The 22,686-nt window shown below is 38.7% G+C and overlaps 1 protein-coding gene across 1 annotated transcript; it reads left to right on the top strand.

Moving 5' to 3' along the window:
* The first annotated feature begins 935 nt into the window (after positions 1–935).
* Positions 936–21,343, top strand: LOC145768386 (growth hormone secretagogue receptor type 1-like). Its single transcript, XM_082579869.1, has 8 exons — positions 936–1,069; positions 3,180–3,309; positions 3,383–3,511; positions 4,153–4,277; positions 6,687–6,823; positions 11,091–11,198; positions 20,843–20,975; positions 21,199–21,343. The coding sequence occupies exons 1-8, from the start codon at positions 936–938 to the stop codon at positions 21,341–21,343; spliced, it is 1,041 nt and encodes a 346-aa protein (XP_082435995.1).
* The last annotated feature ends 1,343 nt before the right edge of the window (positions 21,344–22,686 follow it).

Raw genomic sequence — 22,686 nt, forward strand, 5'->3', positions numbered from 1 at the left:
CAAGGTACGAAAGGTTAAGAACCATTAGTTTAATGACAGACAATAGAAACACAGTAAGATGTCGTGGTTGGTTAGGAAGATAAAAAACGTAAGGGTTCTTTTTGCTTGTGAATTTGTTTGTATTGCAAAATTGCAAACATAATCGGGGATCTCTTTTATTTTTTACGCTTTGACGTATCAGTTTATTTTCAAATTCAGGATTAATAAATAGATTTAAATTACAATTCTCAATTGTAATGACTGCCCAACGTTGTGTAAACTCTCGAGGTGATTGACATATAAATTATTCTGCTTGGCAAGCAAATTGTTCTTCGAGGAAAATGTTTATATCAAACACCACGGGGTAAGTGCATTCATTTAAAAATGCATTCGTAGCAGCTAATATGCAAAAATACGCACTAAAACAGTTTACTGGCTACCAAGTTAGATGAATGACTAACAGTGCTTTGTTTACCTTAACATCTGCTTACAGCAGTGAATTGTTTATTTGATTAGTATCCGAATAAATTCGTTTATTTATAGTTAATAACTTTTGTTATTGTATACTACTTTTACTTAATAAATTATGTTTAAAAATCATCTCAAACTTTGTGGAAACTTATTTATTATCGAAAAATATGTTGTGTAGTTGTCAGTGCCTACCCGCACAAAATTTGATTTACAAATCGACTTAATTTTTCTATAACACGCGCTATGGTGTTTGCATTGATATTAAAGATTTAACAATATTGAAAAAACTTTAAGTTTCTTATTCTCAAAAGTCGTATTCTGTAACTTAAGTAGGTTTTTACTTCAAGTTTTCAATTAGACTTTTTTAATCCTTGAACTGTTAAGCAAAATTACCAGAAAAACTCAATCTCAGAGTTTACATTTTAGTAACAAAATTTAAATTTCTTCTTTTATTCATTTACCTCGACAGAAGCTTGATGGCTAACATGAGTAACAATCAAACTCTTCCGCCGCCTGGTGGAAAAATCGTGGCAATTGCAACATTAGTTCCTCTGAGCGTTCTGGGGATCATCACCAATTCTATCACCATTTCAGTGATCATAATATCGCCAAAACTTAAGTAAATATATTTATTGTTTGTTCTTCTTCTTGCGTTTGAGGCCGCCGCAGGTCACGTTGTTAAATTCAGGCACAGCAACCAATGCATTGTGTGTTTATCGGACATTGAAAGGTCCACATATCCATCCTGGGGTCCGTGCATAAGACTTGGTAGATAATGTGGTGTCCAGTCTGAAAATCTGAGCCACATGCACAAGATGTAGGCTTACCATACGTCCCGTTTTAGGCGGGACAGTCCCGCTTTTTAACGTCTTGTCCCGGTGTCCCGGCCGGTCAGCCAAACGTCCCGCTTGGGCGTTCAACCAGCCAGCATAATACACGAACATTACCAATTAGCATGTTCTCGTTACTGTTGTTGCTGTGTAGCCTACTTGCTGAAGGTGAATTTTTTCCATCATGAAGAGCATGTGGTCTGAGAGCAGAAGCAGGATGCTGGAGCAGAACGTGAACGCCGTTATCACATGTAAAATCAATACTGATTGGTCCTGCTCTGACTTTTACGAGAATGTAAAATTGAACAATGTCTTTTTGAAGAAGGTGTTGTCTACAGAAAAGTATGATTGGGCGAGTAAGTAAATTCGCAAATGCTTGTACGCAGTGTTGGGTAAATTCAGTGCAATTGGGAGTTACTTATCGACTAGAAAACTGCACTGCAGGCTATATTATTATTCTTTCTTCCTTTTGCTTTATAGAAAAAAATCTAAATTCGAATTATTTTGTATCGTTAACGTCAATTCCTTTCTATTTTTCGAACTGAAACCGATATTTAGACAAAGAATATGCGCATGAACTCTCGATGACAATACGGTCAATGAAGACAGCGGGATGACTTTAAATGTAGGCCTATGTAGTAATATCGGAAAATGTAAAGTTAAAAAATCACAGCTAGCCTAAGTGGTCTTAGTCTTTGGAGGCGTCCCGTTTTGAAGTCACAAAAATATGGTAAGCCTAACAAGATGGAGAGTCGGCGAGGCCCCATTGAAACATGCTACTATTAAAACGGCCCACCCCAGTTCACAAGCAATTGAGCTTCACCCATTACTTCCTATGTAGTTCTGCTACAGATGGAGTATTGGTATTGGGAAGGTCTGTGAATTGGGTTGGTCTCGCAACTTCTCTCCATTCACTGTTCCAAAGTTTGGAAATTTGGAAGTTGGAGTTGCAGATTGCTGCATGGCGGGAAAAATGGCGTCAAGATTTCAAGAGCTGGGGCCATTGGAAGTGTGAGTTTAGAACAATCTGGTTGAGAAGGTGGTCACCCCTTGACATAGCTTGTAGGACCAGACTGCGTATATGTGGTTTGCCCTACGCGGTTTTGCTGGGGCAATGCTTGATGGTACCGGCAGAAACTCAGTGGGAGTTGCAAGTAGGCAACTGGTGATAATTCTTATGATGGTATTGATCACATAGGCTATGGCTAGTGATTAGATATTTATTTTAAAACGAGGAAGTAGTAGTGATTTTATGTACCAGAAAACAACTTTATAGGTTTGAATACAATGAAATTGCAAAAAAGAATTTCACTGCTTAGTACTACAATCTAATGTTGATTGTGTCTTCAAGACAACTATTCGCTCCTATAACTCCGAGTCCACTCCGATAACTCAGTTGGTTAGCGTGTGACTTCGTGGACGAAGAAGCTTCCAGACTAAGCGTCGCTGGTTCGACTCTCGGGAAGTCTGAAATTTCAGGACTGCTCTTCATTCAGCGGCACCAAATAGATGGAATAATTTCCCGGCAACAAGACTTCAACAATCGGAAACTTCACTCTGTCAATCTCGGTAACCGGCCCTGCGTTAAAAGCCTCTAAGTTACCAGTAGGCTATGCGAAACCACCAGTCAATTACCTATCAAATATCAAATAATAACCATAAAGACATAACTCAAATAATATTAAATAATAACCTAGCAAATAATAACCAAATAATATCTAATAACCTATCAAGGCGTTGTCAGTTCGAGGATAGAGATTCAAAACCAACCAACTAGTATGCTATTGAACACCACCACGAATCGAAGCTTAATGAATGCAAGGGGCAGTTTGTCCGGCCTCTTCGAGCAAAAGGAGCTATATTTCTGTCTTGTATTTTTAGCATTTTCTTCTTTTTCAGATCAACTTTCAACTGGTTTATTTTAAGTCTGGCTGTGTCGGACTTGACTTCTGCTGTGATCAGCACCCTCTTTCTCTATCGAATCACTTGGGGGTACTACAATTGGGAATGGCCGGCGTTTCTTTGCACTGTAAGTGAATTAAATGAGTTTTACAGTACAACATCTCGTCAGAGGAAGAACTAACAAGATTAAATTTTTGCAGTTTTTTTGGGCTTTGGACATCTGGACATCCTACGTCACTTCTTCACACATACTGGTGTTTTCTATTTTGCGCTGTATCTCCATCCAGTGGCCCGCCAAATTTAAATCTGTAACTCAATATCATGCAAAGGTATTTATAATCATTTGCTTTAGTTGCTCCTATGCAAGCCTATCTTGTTACCAGTAGACTTAAATTATGACTTATATTAGAGATTACGAGTAAGGTAGGTTAACTAAATGGTTCATACAGGTTGCATGTTTCTTACATCTTTTTAATGCCAAATGTAGGATCACTAAGAAAGTTACACCCCACTCATGCATGCATAAGTATTTTCCAATATGCTGTGCCACTGTTGATCGCTGGATGATTCAAGATCAGTTCAAGATTAGCTGGTTGGGAAATTCTTAAATCAACTTGTAAAGTTTTGCTTGGAGTACGGAATTAGGACTTTGTTGCTCAGTAAGCCAAGTATAGGCTACAATGGCTCTCTTTCGGCGAAACTTCATTAGGTTAGATGACGGCAAACACTGGTGAGCAGCCGTTTTAAGAGATGTTTGCGATATTCTTATTATTTTCATTAATCCAATTATTGTGACGTCACACACATATCAAAACAGAAACAAAGATTGAGTTCATAAGCTTCTCCATCTGAACTTCTGAAAAATTATAATATTAACGCTTCGATAACTTGGTTACCAAGCTGTAATATTAAGCGTTTTCCCGAAAGAGTTTGTTGTCGATAAAGCATCGCATTGTTGCTTTTCATGCAGATAATCATTTGTCTCATTTGGTTCTGTACCTTCGTTGTTGGCTCTGTCCCGTTCATATTTTGGTTTGAGCCCATCGACCCAGAAGACAACCAAGGTAGAGCTTCGTGCTCCCTAGATCGACAACAGTAAGAGTTTACTTTATATGCTGAAAAGTTTGGTTGTTCTTCAGGATTGACATTTTTTGTTGCAATACTGTAGTTGCAATGTTCATCTAATAAATGATAAAAACAAACACATACAAGTTGTTTTATTGCTCAGTGGGATGGAGCAGCGGATACGGCGCTCGCTTTCCAATCATGCAATCCTGGTTCGACTCTCAGCTTAAGCTGGTTGTTGAAAAATCACCGCTCACCTCTACCCAGGGTGTAATAAATTGAGTGGGCGCAGTTGCTGAAGGAAAGGCGGCCGAGAGCAAGGAACTGGCCACCCTACTCTCCTTAAAGTGCCGAAGGCTTAGTATAATGGGAACCTTGTCTTCTCATCCCCAGATGCTTGGATCAAGTATGGGACTCACCACCTAACGCAAACTAATGTAACGTAATGAAAAATACTATAACCTACTGTGGTGATCGCTGTCCCCCTCGTCTTCGAAGATGATGGCCTTCGCAGTAAAATAAAAGCTAACGATGAGTTCTTAAATGGCTACTGAGTCCAACCCTGGTTTTAGAAGTTTAGTTACATTTGGGACATTTAAGATCTTTTGGAAGAGCTGAGTGTAAAGTTTGGCCAAAAATTGTAGACTAAATGCTACCTTTTAACTCAAGCTTATTGTAGCTTACCTGCCTATAATTCGGTTGATCTGGGTCTGGCCCTCTGGAAACGTGGCAATAAATTCGTTTCTGAACGTATAAGGTCAATTCAACCGATGGCTGGGCATTATAATCTACTTTTCAACTTGAAATGGGGCTCAAGTTGTCAACCTCCTAGTGGTGAGCCCTGGTAATTGATTCTTGCAGTCTTGCAATCTTCTCTCGTTTGACTTGTAGTAGCTTAGATTGGCAATGCCTCCTCGTGCAGCCAAGATACGGTAGTTGGGTCCAGTTGTCGAATATCAATGATTTCACTTGGGGGCCGTAAGATGGAACATTCGTGGAGTATGTGTTGCATTGTTTGTTCTACCGCTCCGCAGACACATATCGGCGAATTATGCAACCCCCACCTAAACAGATTAGCTCCAGTACAGCCAACGTCACATCTGATCCTGTTCAATGTGACCCATGCCTTTCTTGAGAGGTCTGCTCCAGGAGGGATGGAGAGTGCTGGCATAACTAAAAACTGGGAGGGATATGTGGCAGCTCGTTCCATTCTTGGGCCCATGTTTCCATGCAGCTGAAGTTCTTATCCACAAGTTGTGTAGCATATCGATGGAATGGGCGCCTTGATGATAGGCGTTGAGGTCTGACTGGTCCATTTGTTTGGGAGTGACTGTGGAGAAGGTGTTGAGGATCGAGTCTCGCATGTAGAGCCAGTTTGTGAGAGGCTTCTTCCCTACGGACATGAGCAGGAGCAATGCCAGCCAAAGTTGGCAGATAAGCAGTAGGTGTGGGGCGGAGACAGCCAGTGATGATGCGCAAGGTGTCGTTGATGCATACATCCATCTTTTTTGTGTGTCTGCTGCGGTTCCACACAGCTGAGGCATATTCGGCTGAGCTGTAGACCAAGGCTAGTGCACTTGTACGCAAGGTTGATGCTCGGGCTCCCCATCCTGTTCCTGCTAGGCTTCTCAAGAGGTTATTTCGCGAGGTAACCTTGGCACGGAGTGACTCGATGTGGGGTCTGTAGGTCAACTGCCGGTCAAGTTTTACTCCAAGGTAAGTTGGGTTTGCAGTGTATGGTAAAGGATTTCCTTTTAGCGAGACAGACAGTTGACGCTGAGATTCCCGATTATTTAGATGGAAAGCAGAGATTGTTGTTTTCGACGCATTCAGTTTGAGCCTCCACTTGTCCAGATAGTCAGCCACCAGTTTCAGGTCAGTTTCAAGTTTTCTTTCCACCTCATGCCAGTTCCTGCGAGCATATAGAAGAGCTAGATCATCCGCATAGCCATACTGTTGCGATGTAGTGCATGGGAGGTCACTTAAATAAATATTAAATAGGAGTGGCGATAGTGTTGACCCTTGGGGGACGCCATTTTTCAGGCGGCGTGGTCTGCTGGGTTTTCCCTCGTTGGTATGCAGTATGAAGGTACGGTTCGAGATTAGTATAGAATTTACGGTTCAAGTTTGACAACTTGAGCCCCAGTCTTGCAATCAAGCGAATGACAAAAAAACGAGAAAGCAACTGTAGCTCACAGAGCTCCATGCAACTCCATCCTGTACTAAAATAGAGGATGTCCTCACCGAGGATATGAAGCTGACCTCATAATACCTAACTTGAAATGAAGAATTACTTCAGCAGTTTCTTTTCATCCAATTTGTCATCAACTTTAGGTTGCACTTGGTCTAGCCAATATATTAATTAACTTTTTCCTCATCTTTCCTCAGCTGAGTTAATCTCTTAAGACTAATCTAATATGTTCATGTATTTATTTACAGTGAAAAACAATTTTTGATGTACACTGGATTTGCATATTCCATATTTTTCTACATTCCAATCGTTCTCATTACTTTCATATCAGTGACAATTGCGATAAAGATTTCCTCAAAACGAAAACGAAGAAAACCGATGATAAGTGAGTTGGCTAAAAGTGATTGGCTACATGAGGCAATCGGTAAAAATCCATGAAGAAACTATCCATACGGAACATATCCTTCAAAAGCTGTAGACCAACTATATCACTCTGGACATTTTTCGAGAGAGAGGATATTTTCCGGGTGGATATTTTCCAATCGGAATATTTTCTGTATGGATTTTTTTCCGCATGAAGTTTTATCTGCATTTGCTACAAGCAGTAACGTATTGTCCTATGACGTTTGCCATTGGGAATACAGTAGCCTACGAATGCTACCATCAGACAATTGTGCCCATCGGCGATCGGCCTTGTGTATCGTTAGTAATGTCAAAATGGAATTACTCACAAGAGGTTTTGTTGCAAGAAACCTTCATTGATTGACAGGAAAATAGGGTTTTATTTCTATGTTGATGTGGCTAAAACACGACAGCTAATGAAGTGACTGTGATAACATTTTGTCTTAGCCTACTACCTCACGGGCTGTGCGCAGTCAGTTTTTACTTTGACAATGGAACTTGTCAAGGTTTGGACTCAAAGTTATCACAGGTGTTGCACGTGCTTCAAAAGTTTTGTACTCCTTGGTTGCTATTTAAATCAATTTGTTTTTGTTTTATGGTGCGCTTACCGCTTATGATCTTTGCTTTCTTTGATTGCATGGTAGCCTATAGCAGGGCTTCCCAAAGTGGGGGTCGCGACCCCCAGAGGGGTCGCGTAACGAACTTCGGGGGTCGCAGAAAGTATACAAATTTTACACAAAGCACTGCATATTATCACTTATATGCAAGATGCTGTGAAAGTTATTAACTATTAAGAGTCGTGCACTCAATAGGCTACCCCCCAAGGCTACCCGCATTTTTTAAATTTATATAGCCTAGTGAAATATGGAATAGGAGTTGAAAATCCTCTTTTCTGCATTGTAAACATGGATTTCCAAACTAAAGCCAATGCTATAACAAAGTTATTAGCGTTAAAAAAATAAGTCGTGAATTTTCCAACGGAAAAAGTGTAGCCTTTGTCCACCGTATTTGTAAAGACGTTTTTGGAAAGGCTTTTCAAATCATGCTATTTGTCAGGTTTGCCTGAGAAAAGGGAACGATTTTAATTTGTCCTTCTAAGGAGAAAACATTTATGTTTTTACATGGAAATCTAAGGTTGGAGCGTTCATCAAAAAATTAAACATCTAGAAACAAAACACTGAAAATGATTTATTTGAAATAGGCCTAATCTCATTTACTGAAAAGTGTTTGGCTAACAATGGCATGGAATCAAACGTTATGTTAAGCCTCTGGTTATCGACACTTGTCAAGACTGTTGAAAGAGCTTAATAGATTGGATCCAAAACCCATTTGGTTGGTTGGTTTTGAATCTTTATCCTGACAAAGCCTTGAAAGGTTATTCCTGGTAGTTTCGCATACTTGTAGTCGTAGAGGCTCTTGACACAGGGCCGGTTACCGAGATTGGCAGAGTGAAGTTTTCCGATTGTTGCCGGGGAATTATTCCGTTCACTAGGTGCCGCTGAAAGGAGAGCAGTCCTGAAATGCGTTGCTCAAGCGCACACCCCGAGAGTCGAACTTGCGCCGCGTGATCTTGAGCTGGGCGCGTAACCACTGAGCTAACGGGGCGGACCATGCAAAAACAAAGTACCGATTACCTCTCTTTCAAATCTCAGGAAATATTTGCAGATCTATCTTTTAACTAAGTTGTGGCTTGAATTTTCTGGAAAAAAGTTTCACATTTTTTGGCTTAGCCTAACGTTAGACCGGAATGTTCACCATTAGGCCAAACCTTTCAATAAATACCACAACCGTATATTTTGCATTGTTTATCCCTTTAACCGTAAAGGGGGTCGCGGAAAATTTTAGGAAATTAAAAGGGGTCGCGAGCAAAAAAGTTTGGGAAGCCCTGGCCTATAGCATGAATTGCTATTACGTAACATATGCAGGGGCGGATCCAGAGGGGGGCGATTGGGGCGATCGCCCCCCCTACAACCCAAGAAAGTAGCTTTATTCTTCATTTATATGTAGGCTATACGATTTGGAAAACAAAATATCGAAAGCAATGCTGAATAAGTCTTTCGCCATGTTCAAAGATTAGGTTAAGTTAAGGTAGGCTATAATAATAACATTGTATAAAGCTATTATTTCGTCGCAGAGTCTAATTACCGAACGAAATTACTAAAATTTAAAAAGTTTTTAACTTTTGCCGGCACTGTAGAGTATATAGTGATAAATCCCTTAGCCTAGATAAGTTGGTTGACAGAGCAGGTTATTGGCAACTTTGACGGTCAGACGTGGAACTAAAACCATTGGAATTCTACCTTGAAATTGCATCTAGAAACAGCAAAGCTCAATTTTTTTCCATGAGTCTGTAGCATCTTGACACCTAACATCATTGCTACCACGAAATTGCTCAAGTACCGACCCGATAGCATTGATAAAAAAGTCATTTGCAATGCCTACAACGGCTTGTTACGTCATATATATAGTGTGGAATCTGCTCTAGGTTCAAAGATCCAACTATGGAAGGAGAAGGGGGAAAATAAAACTGTTCCGGCGACTGCTGCAGTCTTACCGATGACTGCGGAAGAAACATTACAATACAACCGTGTGATGAAAATGTGCACACAATCATACACTCTCTTCTAAAAATACTATTAACCTTGTCAGTCAGCGTAGCATCAGCCGAAAGAAGCTTTTCATCTCTTCGGTCGTTGAAAACCTGGCTGAGGAACAACATCGGCGAGGGAAGACTGAATGGATTGGCCTTACTATAGCTTACCAGCATCGGGACATTTTAATTGACACAGACTCCGTGATAAATCGATTTGCCAACGGTAGAAACCGCAAACTTGACTTTGTGTTGTAGTCAAAGGTACGACACCTGTTAGTATCACCCGTATAGGCTACCGGCAAAGTAGCTTTTTGTTTTCGTTTTATTTGTGAAGTTCACAGAAATAGTTGTTTCTGTTATTGTTAGTTTCTTTTTTTGTCTGGTGCAGCGACCGTGCATGACACGCTTTAAGGAGGACTAAATCTTTTGGTCGTCATTTAACTATGTTTAACTGCTGGTCCAAAATAAAAATTTACAATTGATACCTAGCCTATAGTGGCGATTCTACGGGGGGTGGAGCATAACCCAGTGTTTTGACCTGGCCCCTACTTTTGTTGCTCATTATGTTGAATGAATGCATAACCTTTCCTCATTGCTCTTTGTAACAATTCAAAACTTGTCAGAGGAATAAAACCTCGAAGTTATACAGTAAGTCTATAACAACCTCAATGTCTGTATCAATATTGGGAAGATAGAATTACCTGTTATTATCTTTCCGAGGTCAATTTTTAAATTGCAGTGAAACAATCAAGAGTAAAACCTCCAGTCTCAAGTATAAATGCGGTTAGGTTGCTTAGGCTTCAACTTGACATGGCAAGGGCATATCAGCATTGTTGAAGGTTTTTTAAGTTATAGAATTTTAATTTCTCATAATTTGTGCTCGAAATGCTCTCAACGCATCAAATTCGATCTAAATTTTCTAGGGGAGACCCCGTCGTTGTTTGTGCCGGGCTGATCACTTGCCTGAATGTCAATGACATCGCCCCCCCTAACGTGAATACCTGGATCCGCCCCTGAACATATGTGCAATCAATAGCACTAAAGATGAAAACAGTCGAATTTTAAATTCTTTGCTGCACGTGGGTTCAGTATCTACGTACATTTTTAGTTTTTTCAATTTTGACTATTCCAACCATTTTGGTCCTACGTAAAATATTATTTTGAAAGTTTTGGTTACTCTTGTACGTTACAATGGAAATAAAATAATGGAGTTCACTTTATTCGAAAAATCACTAAGAAAACAAACCAATAGTTCTTTTTATCTACAGTCTACTCTATACCTTCAAAACATTTGGCTAGGCTAACACTTTTAATAGCCTACAACAGTATTTCAATAAAAGTTACAATTTATGTTTATCGAAATACTGTTGTGAGTGTTAGCCTAGCTAGCCAAATGATTTGAAGGTTTAAACTGTAGATAAAAAAAAACTATTGATTTGTTTTTTTAGTGATTTCTTCTGTATTAGGTGGTAGATCGTCCATCTGAGGAAATGTCTTAGTACCAGATCGCATTTTCCAGTTGGGTTTATCTATCCACTTTTAATTATTTGAAAAATGTGTAAAACTGGCATATCAGACAAACCAGTCAAGGGATTAGCGCTTTGTAGGCTCTGCATTCGTAATTAGCTGCTGAAATATCTACTTGTCTTTTTTTCAGATCCAAACAGTAGTGCCGAGGCTAAAAGGCAACGCAAAGAAAACCAAATAATGCTGCAACTCAGCCTCATTGTGGGATCATTTCTACTCGGATACATAACTTATTCAGGTACATGAACATTGCAATATGCAGCCAAATATAACCTAGGCCTATTTGTCTTGGAGGACGTGGTGTAGGACTGCTATAATTTGCTCCCATCTGATCCAAATAAAATTTACTTTTGTAACGTCAGTAGACGTTCGATCAATGCAAAAAGGACTGATAGCAAATACTGTGTAGATACCCAACCGCAAAGAATTAGTGGTAAAACAGGTAATATGGCAACACGACATAATTATATAACAAAAACCTAGCTATATTTGATAACTAACTCCATAATTTAACCTTTGAGATCTGTTCTTATCAAACGTGGCAACACCTTCATGAGTGGCAGATCTCCAAAGCAGCCTATCCTCTGCGGTTTCCTCCCAGCTTGTTTAATTGATATTGCACTTTTTAAGATTACTCTTCAGTGAGTCTTTATAGCGCTTCTTTTGTCCACCTACCGAACGCTTACCTTTAGCCAATTCCGAGTAAAACATTTGCTTAGGAAGACACTGATCTGTCATTCCACTGCATGCCCTCACCATCTGAGTTGATTTTGAATAATGCGGGACTCAATGCTTGTTGTTTCAGCCTCTTCTAGCACGCTCAAATTTGTTCTTTTCTCTTCCCAGCTGATGTTCAGAATTTTGTTCAGGCAGCGTTGTTAAAATCTTTCAAGAGTTGTAACATGATTTCGGTGGGTGGTCCAGTAGTGTTGAGATAACTGCTGCATTATATACGGCGAGCTTTGTATCTTTTCGTATGTTGTGGTTTACAAATAATTGGTCAATGAAGAAAGGCAATGTGATTGTGATGTAACAATATGGCTTTGTCGCACGAAATAAAATTGGCTACAGTTGGTTAGGGCTTAAAAGTCGAGTGAAATTTAAAGGGCGGGGAAACCCAAATTAACTTTTTGCGAGTTTTTTGTTTCAGCGTGATGTCATTGTGTACAACATGCGTTTTAGCAATAAAAAAATCCAAATTTTGTTGCCCTCGTCTCGCTAAGGCCGCTTTTGTTTGATACTCATTTGCGAGGTCTCGTTGCGCATCAAGCTGTGATTCTGTTCGCTGTGACGTCACAAGGTACATATAGTTGTGGCCAAAAGTTTAAGACCAGACCTGATTTATGACGATTTTTCCATTACTTCAAAATACTGCATCAGATATAAGATGATGCATAAAGATGATGCAACTGAAGCAATATCTGATGCAGTATTTTGAAGTAATGCAAAAATCGTCATAAATCAAGTCTGGTCTTAAACTTTTGGCCACAACTATATGTACCTTGTGACGTCACAGCGAACAGAATCACAGCTTGATGCGTGCGAGACCTCGCAAACGGGTATGAAACAAAAGCGGCCTTAGCGAGACGAGGGCAACAAAATTTGGATTTTTTTTTTGCTAAAACGCATGTTGTACACAATGACATCACGCTGAAACAAAAAACTCGCAAAAAGTTAATTTGGGTTTACCCGCCCTTTAATGGGCATTTTCATATTTTTTGAGCAATTTTGGTGAATTTTACCCCGTTAAGTGAATAAGAGTGATTTTTATTTGTTAAATATTTCAAATTTCAAAAATGCATCACTGGCCGCGTGATTGAGATCCTCGATCTAAAGCGGAGAAGTAGGCTAGGCCAGAGGTTCTCAACCTTTTGTGATTCAAGGACCACTTAAAAAAATTGTGTCTCAGTCACGGACCACTACTCCTCTTCCTCCTTCCCTCCCCCTTCTCCTGCCCTTGTAACGAACAAATGTCACTTATTGCTTGCTAAGTCATAAACAGTAGTTGGTTTTAGAAAGATTGCTACATTTAGTGCGAACCTTGAGCTTGCACATTTGAGCATAGCATAGCCAAACGAGGTGTAGCCTAATACTTGAAAGACTCAATCGGAGTTCATCTTCGACTTCAAGTCGAGAACAACACTTTGTTTTTATTGTAACCAGTGCAGAAAATCCACATTCACAAAGATAACATATCGCAAAAGATAAAATTATTTTCAAAACTTTCTGAGACAGTTGTGGATACTCGTATGAAGCTTATATCCAAAATTTTATCAAGCCGACTCTCAGATGGATGCAACATATTCAAAGTAGTGTCTCTGGTCAGTTCACGGATTGGAAACCCATGAAAAACTCTGAACGTTCAAATCACCAAAGTAGAAGTTAAATTTATCCTGCAGCGACTGAGTATGGTCAGAAAAAAAAATCATCAACAGTTGTTTATTGATTTCAGCATTTTATGGTTTCTCAGTGAATTCGTACAATAGATCAAACATGTCAAATTTGCCCTGCAATAATCTTGTCTTCCAAAGATAAAGTTTTTTCGTAAAATCAGACACTTTATCACAGAGGGTAATTAAATTTGTCTGCTTTCCTTGCAGCGATGAATTAAGTTTATTCAGTTAAGCCAGAACAGCAACCCAAAAGCTATCGTTGAAATGAGTAACAAGCTTGAATTTTTTATCCAAGAAACTCTCTCGCAGCATCACGTAACTCAAACAATTGGTTAAACACTTTTCCCCTTGACAACCAGCGAACTTGAGTATACATCAGTAGCTGTTCATTATCAAAATCCTTATTCGAACATAATGAAGCAAAGAGACGACAATTTAGTGGATGAGCCTTGATAAAACTAACAACTTTTATGCAAAGGGTTAAAAAACAACGATTTCAGACTTTGCTCGCGGACCACTAGTGGTCCGCGGATCATAGATTGAGAACCGTTGGGCTAGGCTACATGTAACGGACAAACCGCTTCTTTTCGAATTCACAGTAAAACCAAATAACTTCGCTTTCGAAATGAAGAGAAACAAAACGAAGACATGTGATTTTTTGTCGAAAGGAAACAGTTGAAATAAATTTGTTTCAAATAAAAATTACACATGGTAGCTACACCACATAATATGGGACACCTTCTAAGGTAGAAAAAATATTCTATTTGAATAAGGACCTTTTCATGATCCTCCTTTAGGTGAAACAGGCTGTTAAGGATTCAGATAGTAATAACCATATTTGATTCTAAGGTAGAGATGTGCAACAGTTTAGTTCCCGAGCAAGCCCACGGTATCAATTTCTTTCGCCCGTCTTGTAGTTTATAGGCTAATATAACTGAACGAGTTATTGCCATATAAACATCTAGGCTACAGTATTATTGGCGACATTAATACTTTATTAAATTACCTCTTGACTATTGTTTCAAGGAGCATGATAAAGATTCACCACAGAGACTATACAAAAGCCTATCAAAAAAAATGTAGTCCCAGCAGTCACAGTAAGCTCAACGATCACAATAACACAAGACCAATCCATTATATTTCCATTTGTTCAGAAAACGGCATCTGTTTATAGCTCACAGTTTCCATCTTTTTTTTAGGATGAATAAGGCTTTCACAATGAAATAAATAGAGCAGCCTAATAGACACCAGAAATTTAATTAATCTGGTTTACATTTTGCATTGTATTAGCAAACAGTAATCATTGTGTGGCTATTGATAAAGAACAATGTTATGATTAGTTCATGCAAAATATACCTCAACCATATTTGCACGTGGGCTAATCGCAATTGTTTGAAAAGTTCTGTTGCAGTTGAATACAGGGTTGCCAGATTGATAAAACAAAAAAGGCCAAATGCATCCCCAAAAAAGGCCAAATTATAGAAAAAAAGGCCAAACCTGAGGTTTTATTCTCTTTGTTGAAATCAGTGGTGTTTTTGCACTTACTTTCAACAACAAATTATATAATATTTACCCAGGTTCTATTGTTTTACATGTTATCTGTTGAAGAAGAATCGCTTAGTAAAATTCCTGAAAAAATGCAATCCATAAAATACAAACAGATAGGTATGGAAACAATTACAATACAACTGAAATATGCATACAACATTAGGCTAAGCATCATCCTGTAGACTAAAAAGCCATTAACGTCCACCAGTGAGACCCTGGTGACTAGTGAGAAGGAGTTAATATTGGCATATCACTTAATGCAATATGAAATAGCATACAATATTTATACCCAATACAATTACTTGTAGGCTACATTAAACACCCAACACTGCAAAATCAGAGAAATCAATTGCATTTATGTCCAACATCCTTCCACAATGAACACTCCTCATTATTCTAGGAATGCTAGCGCCTCTGCCATTTCGTTACTGCTAGTTTCACCATAAACAATATCAGATGTGAAACGCCTTATCATTATAACACTGGCATCAAAGTTTGTGCAACATTTTCCATTCAGCAGCATGTCCATTTGCATTCGCAAAATCGTTTCCAAAAGCTCAGTCTGCATTTTGTTTCGTGTTTTTTTTTCACTGCAGTAAGTAATGAAAAATCCTCTCTTCTACTGCATTACTGACAGGGATGCAGAGACATGTTAAAGCATAGCTAGCAAGGTCTTTGAAATGGGCATGATGTAAAACGCTACATCAAAACTTTTCACTGTTGCTAGGGATAACCAAAAGAACTATGAAAACCAAAAGAAAAAAAGGCCAAACAAATGCCAATCGAGAAACTAAAAAAGGCCAAAAAAAGGCCAAGCGGCCAAACAAAAATTGTCCAGCCAAACACTTTTCAAAAAGGCCAAATTTCTGACATTTGGCCGTAAAAAGGCCAATCTGGCAACCCTGGTTGAATACTGTTAGGCCATTTGCGACACCCTTCGCCTGACGACTGACGAGAAGTGAAAGAAGGTCTGACAATAAGTTTCTGTAGTAGCAGCCTACAGTAGTTTCATCACAGTAGCCTACTGATGTTTCTTATACTCCATTTTCCTGAACGATATGTACCGTATTCTAGTTAACTCGTATTTCCAGTAGCTTTGGCAGGGGTATTTTCGAACACCGGCCAGAGATAATTTCAAGGGTCGGAAAACTTTTCAAGGACCAGAAAAGTTGATGAAAACGCGCAAAGCCTATTTCCTTTTTATAACCTATGCCTGGCTAGTGCCTATAACGCATTTGCATCAAGTCCATTTTATTTAGGAAACAACTCCTGCTTTTTGTGAACAAACTCCATTCTTTCTCCATGATTTTTTTTTCAATTCAATTCAATTTATTTTTCTTTGTCGAAAAACAGCAGCAATGAAAAAGTTACCAACTGTTTACGGGAATAAAACCAACAAAAGGTAACGGTGGCAAAACCAAAGAAGTTTAAAACGTGCATGCGATGTAAATTTAAAGAATACGACGATGAAAGTAAATTTAAGCACGGCCACCAAACCTGACAGTTTAAAATGGATGAATCAGTTGAAAGAATCAGTTGCATCCACATAACTAAAGCAGTCTGACAGTTGGTGAAGCCATGCGGGGACGACTGAACCTTACAACCAATACAAAAAAAGAAACATCAAAAACACGAGCATGTAAGAATAAACGTACGGTGAGCTCATGTAAAAAACTATGTACAGTGCTTCGCTTTTAAATAAAATGAAGTGAAGTGTTCGCAGCAAAGACAGTGGTGCAGTTTTAAAATGGGAATCGATAACTGATGTGTTCAGGAATATACATTAAGTTAATTATTGTTTGAACATGATATTAAAGTGATGATCATAAATGATGAAAAATGTAGTGAAGAAGATATAAAAATGGTCTTGATGCAGTGACGTTCGGTGGCTTAAACCGTTGGGAAAGCAACTTGGAAATATGCTGCAGCAAGGTAGTAGGCACGAAGGGTGTAACCGTCGGGCGAAGCCCGAAGGCGTGTTGCCGAAGGCAACACTTCCAGCGGGGGATCTGGAGGGCCTCCCCCAGAAATTTTTGAAAAACACTTCCAATTTGGTGCGCTCTGAGAGCATTTCCAAAACAAATCAAAAATAAAAATCTGTCAAATTGTGCTTCGCCTATGTCGTGATCATACATCCATTTAATGTTTAGAAGTCATAAACAATCTTAATTTTAACGTTGCAGGAGCAAAATCCTGTGTTAGACATGGAATAATAGTTGTCTAAATGTTTAATTCGTCATGAATGTTCATTCTCAGATATTCAGTTAAGCCTACACTACAAAAACTAACACTTAGGCCTAAACATTACAAACGCAAGCAATTTGTACAAAAAGCTGGATAAGTTTGCCTCCTGCGTATAGAAGATTAACAAACTAAATATTGCATCCGCACCTGAACGTACGTTCATTGGCGAAGTAACGTTATATCAACGCTGTAAAAAGGGCAAAGGCATGACTATGAAAGCTAGTACAGTCGGCTAAAGCTGTACATGGCGAGGAGACATCAAAAAACAGCAACAAGCTTTTTGGCATTATGATGCTGTGCGTTTACCGTGACGAGATACCATTCTGACGAGTTAGTCTAGTCGCTCTAGCAAATGTACACATTGACGTCACTGGGAAAGCACAACTAATTTACCATAACCATAACACATCTGATTGGCTAAGCAGCTGGTGACGTTTTGCAAAACGGGTGAGGATTGGTTAAAACGAAGGCGTTTTTTGACATTTTTGAATCTGGGAAAGCAAGTTTGATAGTTGCTTACCTGGAGCCTCAGTGATTGTTTCTGACAGAAGCGTTTGCGTCAATTGCCATTTATAGGCAAGACATGCGGATTGGTGAGGACTTAGACTACTCACAAGCGTTACGAGTAATTCTAGTCACGAATACAGTAATTTTCAAGTTAAAATAGACGTGATAAAAATAATAAGTTAAACCTAGAATTCAGTCATTATATTTTGCATAGTTTTTGCTAAGGTAAGCATTGCTTTCCTTGCTTTCCCTCACCGATCGTCACTGTCTTGATGGCATGCAGGTGACTTCGGTATCGGAGAGGCATGGAGTTTCTTGGCGTTTTTCAAATGAATGTCCAACCCAACTGCAGGAGAGTGATGCAGCTTCATTGTTGAAGTAGCGTGCTATTGACAAACAAATTTACACAACAAAGTAACAGAGAGTCAAAAGGTTCTTTGAACAAGTACAATATGTATAAGTAGTTCGGCTAATTAAGGGCGTAGCCTATTGCGTTGGTAACATATTAAATCGTTGTAACATAGCCTATTAGCATCTAATAGCAGCCTATTGAAATTGAATAATTTTGGCGGTGGTGGCAGACGCACGACAGTGACTGCTGAAATAAGCTAAGAAGAATCTTGGTGTTAAACAGTAGTAGGCCTACTTGAAAGATTAAATATACCAAAGTGGACGCATGCTAATCAGCTTGAATTTCAGTTCGCAGATGGGTTTTCAGTTTGTTGCAGAATAATGAAAATGTTTCGATTTCAGTAATGTTTTTGGGGAGATCGTTCCAGACTTTAACTCCACTGAATTGGATGGATTGTTGGGTTAAATTTTTGGAGTAATAGGGAAGAAAAAATCGATTGCTGTTTCTGGTTGATATGTGATGCAAGTTGCTGTTAAGTTGAAATAGTGAGTTAAAGTTTTTTGGCAGTTGATTATGTTTCAGTTTAAACATGAATTTGCCAGTTTCAATAGTGTAATTGTTATCAATTGCGAAAAAATTGTCAACATTGTATTGTGGTTCATGCTTAGTGATCATTTTTATGAATTTGTTGCAAATTTTTTGCAGTTTATTTACAATGGTAACATGACCATGCTTCCAAGCACTAATGCAATATCTTAGATGCTTTCAATGAGTGAATAATAGAGAGGAATCAAGTTTGTGGTGTTTAAGTAAGGTTTAATCTTGCAGATTATTCCGAAATTTTGTCGCACTTTTTGCAGCAAGTGAATCATATGAGATTTCCATGACAAATTTTCATTCAGTAAAATGCCTAGAAAACTAACAGTGTTAAGACGTTCAATGGGTTGATTATAAACACATAATGTATGGGTGAAGTTAAAAGACTTTGTATTATTATTATTGCTAAATAAAATGTGCTTAGTTTTATTCACTTTTAACGACAGCCTATTTGCTGCCAGCCAGTTGGTTACCTTTAACATTTCCATATTGGCAAGTCAATAAAGTTCGCTAATATTGTTACCACATAAAAACAAATTGGAGTCATCAGCAAACATTACAGATTCAGAGTGTTGTAAGCTGTTACAGAAATCATTTATTTATATCAAAAACAGTAAAGGTCCTTGTACTGAACCCTGCGGGACTCCGAAACATACTTTGCTTTTAGTAGACATTGATTGAGATATTTCTACTACTTGAAATCGGTTTAGTAGGTAACTGCTGAACCAGTCATGGGCTGCACCCCTGATACCGTAATAGTAAAGCTTGTTTAATAAAATTTGGTGATCAATAGTGCCAAATGCTTTGGACAGGTCTAAAAATATACCAAGCGTGGCTTATTTTTTTTTCAAATGTATTTGAAATTTTACTAATAAGATGCAAAACTGCGAGGTTAGTTGAATAATTTTCTCTAAACCCAAATTGATGGGGGTAAAAAAAGTTATGGTTTTCAAGAAAATTATACACTCTGTTGTACATTATTTTTTCAAGTATTTTAGAAAAGGAAGATAAAAGACTGATGGGGCGGTAATTACTACAGTCTTCAGTTTTGCCTTTTTTAAATATGGGTATTATTTTAGATGTTTTAAATGCGGTTATAAATTCACCGTTAGTTAAGGAGAAATTGAAGATGTGTGTCAGTGTTATGATTATGTTTTGTGGTGCAACTTTTAATATCTTTGTTGGTATTTCATCTATTCCACAACTAAGTTTGGATTGAAAAGAAGAAAGAATTTGTTTGACTTCCTCAGCAGAAGTGGGGCGCAAAAAAAAGGATTGACTGATAGGATTTGAAAGATAATCTGAAAATTTGGTTTTACTAAATATTTTACTACTAAAAAATTTTACTAGCATTTCCCTTCTTAGGTAGCTAGCCTATAATAGGTGTCTTGTTTTTTATAACCTGTGTCTTGTTTTTTTTTATTACTTTGTGTCTTGCTTTGGGGACTGTACAATGTAGGCTACAATGCCATTGGTAGGCTTACCTTTTAGGCCCAAGTAATTTTCTCGATGGTTCCATCTGGTCTTATCATGTGTTTCTGTAGGTCAATGCGCTCTATTTCAGCACTTGTTTGTCATTGCTTGAAGCAAAAAAGCTTGTATTTACATGTAGGCTAGTCTTAAGTTAGTGAAATCCTATGAAATACCTTAAACAGGCAAACTAGGCATAGGCTAATCGCAACACCAAATATAATCTAAAAATTGAGACAAAGCGTTGAAAGGAAGGGTCCGAGGGGTATAGCCTGCTTTTTGACCCAGTCAGCTTATCGTTTTAAAGAACTGGAATGTTTGTTCGTTTGTTTTTCATATCTTTACCCTGCATTGCGGGAAAGCGAACTTGAGCGCTATGCATCGGTGTACGCCTTCCGACGTACACCTGACCCACGCTGCAGCCTACTGCAATGTCTGTTTCCGGTTGTCTACTCTACTTATGACTTAAATTTGGTACTACCCATTACTCGAAATCGATCACTGGGTAGAGGCAATTATCGTAAAGTTTCTTGCCCAGAGAAACAACAGCAAGTGCGGATGGCTGGAGTCGAACATGCAGGCTCTCGACTGCGAGCCCAACGCGCTAACCACTCGGCCACAGCTGCGGGTGTAGACACTAAGCATACTTTTTTGGAATTCTATTATTTTTACTTGGTGTTTTGATTGGGGGCAAATTATTCTCTACAACCTTGCATGTAGGACTACAAAGATCACAACTGAACTGTAACCTAACCCTATTGTTCGTTGCAGCGTATCATCTGACTTTGGTAACCAACATTGACAACCTTAACTCAGTTGGAGAATGGTGGTTTGGTTTCATTGAATATCTCATGTTGCGAATAAGCGAGTGCTTGAACCCGATATTCTACAACCTGGCCTCAAGGTAGGCTATGTAGCCTATGCTGTTGAAAATTATAGGCCTAGTTTAAAAAAGGCAATAAATGTTCAAGCTATTCTTTCCTAGCAAACCTGAGAAATAATAAACTACTTTAGCCTAGACTCATTCTTTTATCGCAAAGTAACACACGTGGCCTCTACCCGAAAATTACCACAAATCTGCGTTGCTACAATTACGCCTCTAACAATCACTCTTTATGACCTAACAGTGTGATGCGCAACGAGACGCAATTGTTGTTGAAGAAGCTGTGGTGCAAAATAACTTGTGCAACTGCGGAAGAGATTGCCGACATTGAAAACAGCAGGCGGATGGAGACTCCGAACGATGAGTATGCCAATTCAGAAGAGGCATGATTATGTATCGCGGTCTTCAGAGATTCGCTCATCTAACGATGCGGACGCGAAACTGCTTTGGGAAAGAAAATTGCTTGTTGATTACCAGGACGGCTTCGGCAACCAATTTTTTCACAAATTGAAATCCGTAAACAGCTTTGCAGCCCTTATCGGCACCCTATTATCCACAGTGTTGAAAACCACTGTGTTATAATTTATATTTCATGGCTTTGCATAACTGATTCATAACATAACATAACTTTGCATTAACATGCCCATTCTTTTGCTCTGTAGCGTGGCCAGGAGGAAGGAGTCTACAACGTACATAGCTAGTTTTGACCCGGAATAATTTTAGGATCCCATATACTGGAAGAGATCACCTTGTTATTAGTTGGAGTATATATTGTTATAATGCGTTTGAATCACTGGCCTTCCCAACGTGGCAACAACCAAATAATGTGGGGGCCTATACGAAAATTCAATTTACCAACTGAGATAAGTGTTACAACATATAATCAGCAATTTTCATTAGTCAAGTAATGTTTTTTAGCCTAAAAATTGTAAATACAGTGCCAAAACGTAATTAAGATGTAATATTATTAAATAAGTGGCAAGAAAGCAGGACGATAGCTACATGTTAAGAATACCATGAGAATCAAGATATCAACAGAATCTAAGGTACACGAAATCAAGTGTGACCCAATTTTGAAAACACTCTGTAGCCTACCGTATGTTAAAAAATTCGTTTTCTAATTTAGAAGTATTTGTTTGTTAGTAATAATTCATGCAAAGACTCCTTTTTTACGCCTAATACCTATCAGTTGCCAAAACTTAATAGGCCCCCCACATTATTTGGCTGTTGCCACGTTGGAAGGCCAGTAGTAGGCTGTAGATTGCCATGGTTTGAATCCATCCTGAATCATCTTAGAAACAAAAATCTTTTGCTTGATAAACTTTATGGCAGTGGTTCTTAAACTGGGGGGCGTATGAGGCTCACAAGGGGGGCGCAAGAAATTGAAAAACTCTGCATGAATTATGACCAAACATGTCTTCACAACTACGCTGGACAGTCGATTGTTGAAGATGAAACTTTGTGTTACAGTGGTAGGCTACAGTGTTTGTAGAGCGTGTTGTTGTCACATCTCGCATTCTTTGTGATGTTTTAGACGTTGCTAAATATTTCTGCGACACCTTAACTCTCGTAACACAACGGTTTTCTGACACAGCAGCCTCGAGCTCTAATTGTAATAATAATGGCAACGACTGACTGACAAGTGAAAGCGGCTAGAAGTGCAGCAGTAGGCCCTATCCCCAACTCTACAACAGTAGGCCTACCATGGATAAACTTTTATTTAATTTTAACA

This window comes from Aplidium turbinatum, chromosome 4, assembly GCF_918807975.1.
Source record: "Aplidium turbinatum chromosome 4, kaAplTurb1.1, whole genome shotgun sequence".
NCBI classification, from domain to species: Eukaryota; Metazoa; Chordata; class Ascidiacea; order Aplousobranchia; family Polyclinidae; genus Aplidium; species Aplidium turbinatum.

Bases quoted from the DNA above. Each gene is read 5' to 3' on its own strand.
- LOC145768386 (XM_082579869.1), top strand. From the start codon at position 936: ATGAGTAACAATCAAACTCTTCCGCCGCCTGGTGGAAAAATCGTGGCA. The intron at 3,310-3,382 runs GTAAGTGAATTA...AAATTTTTGCAG, and splicing joins GGCCGGCGTTTCTTTGCACT to TTTTTTTGGGCTTTGGACAT. The intron at 3,512-4,152 runs GTATTTATAATC...CTTTTCATGCAG, and splicing joins TAACTCAATATCATGCAAAG to ATAATCATTTGTCTCATTTG.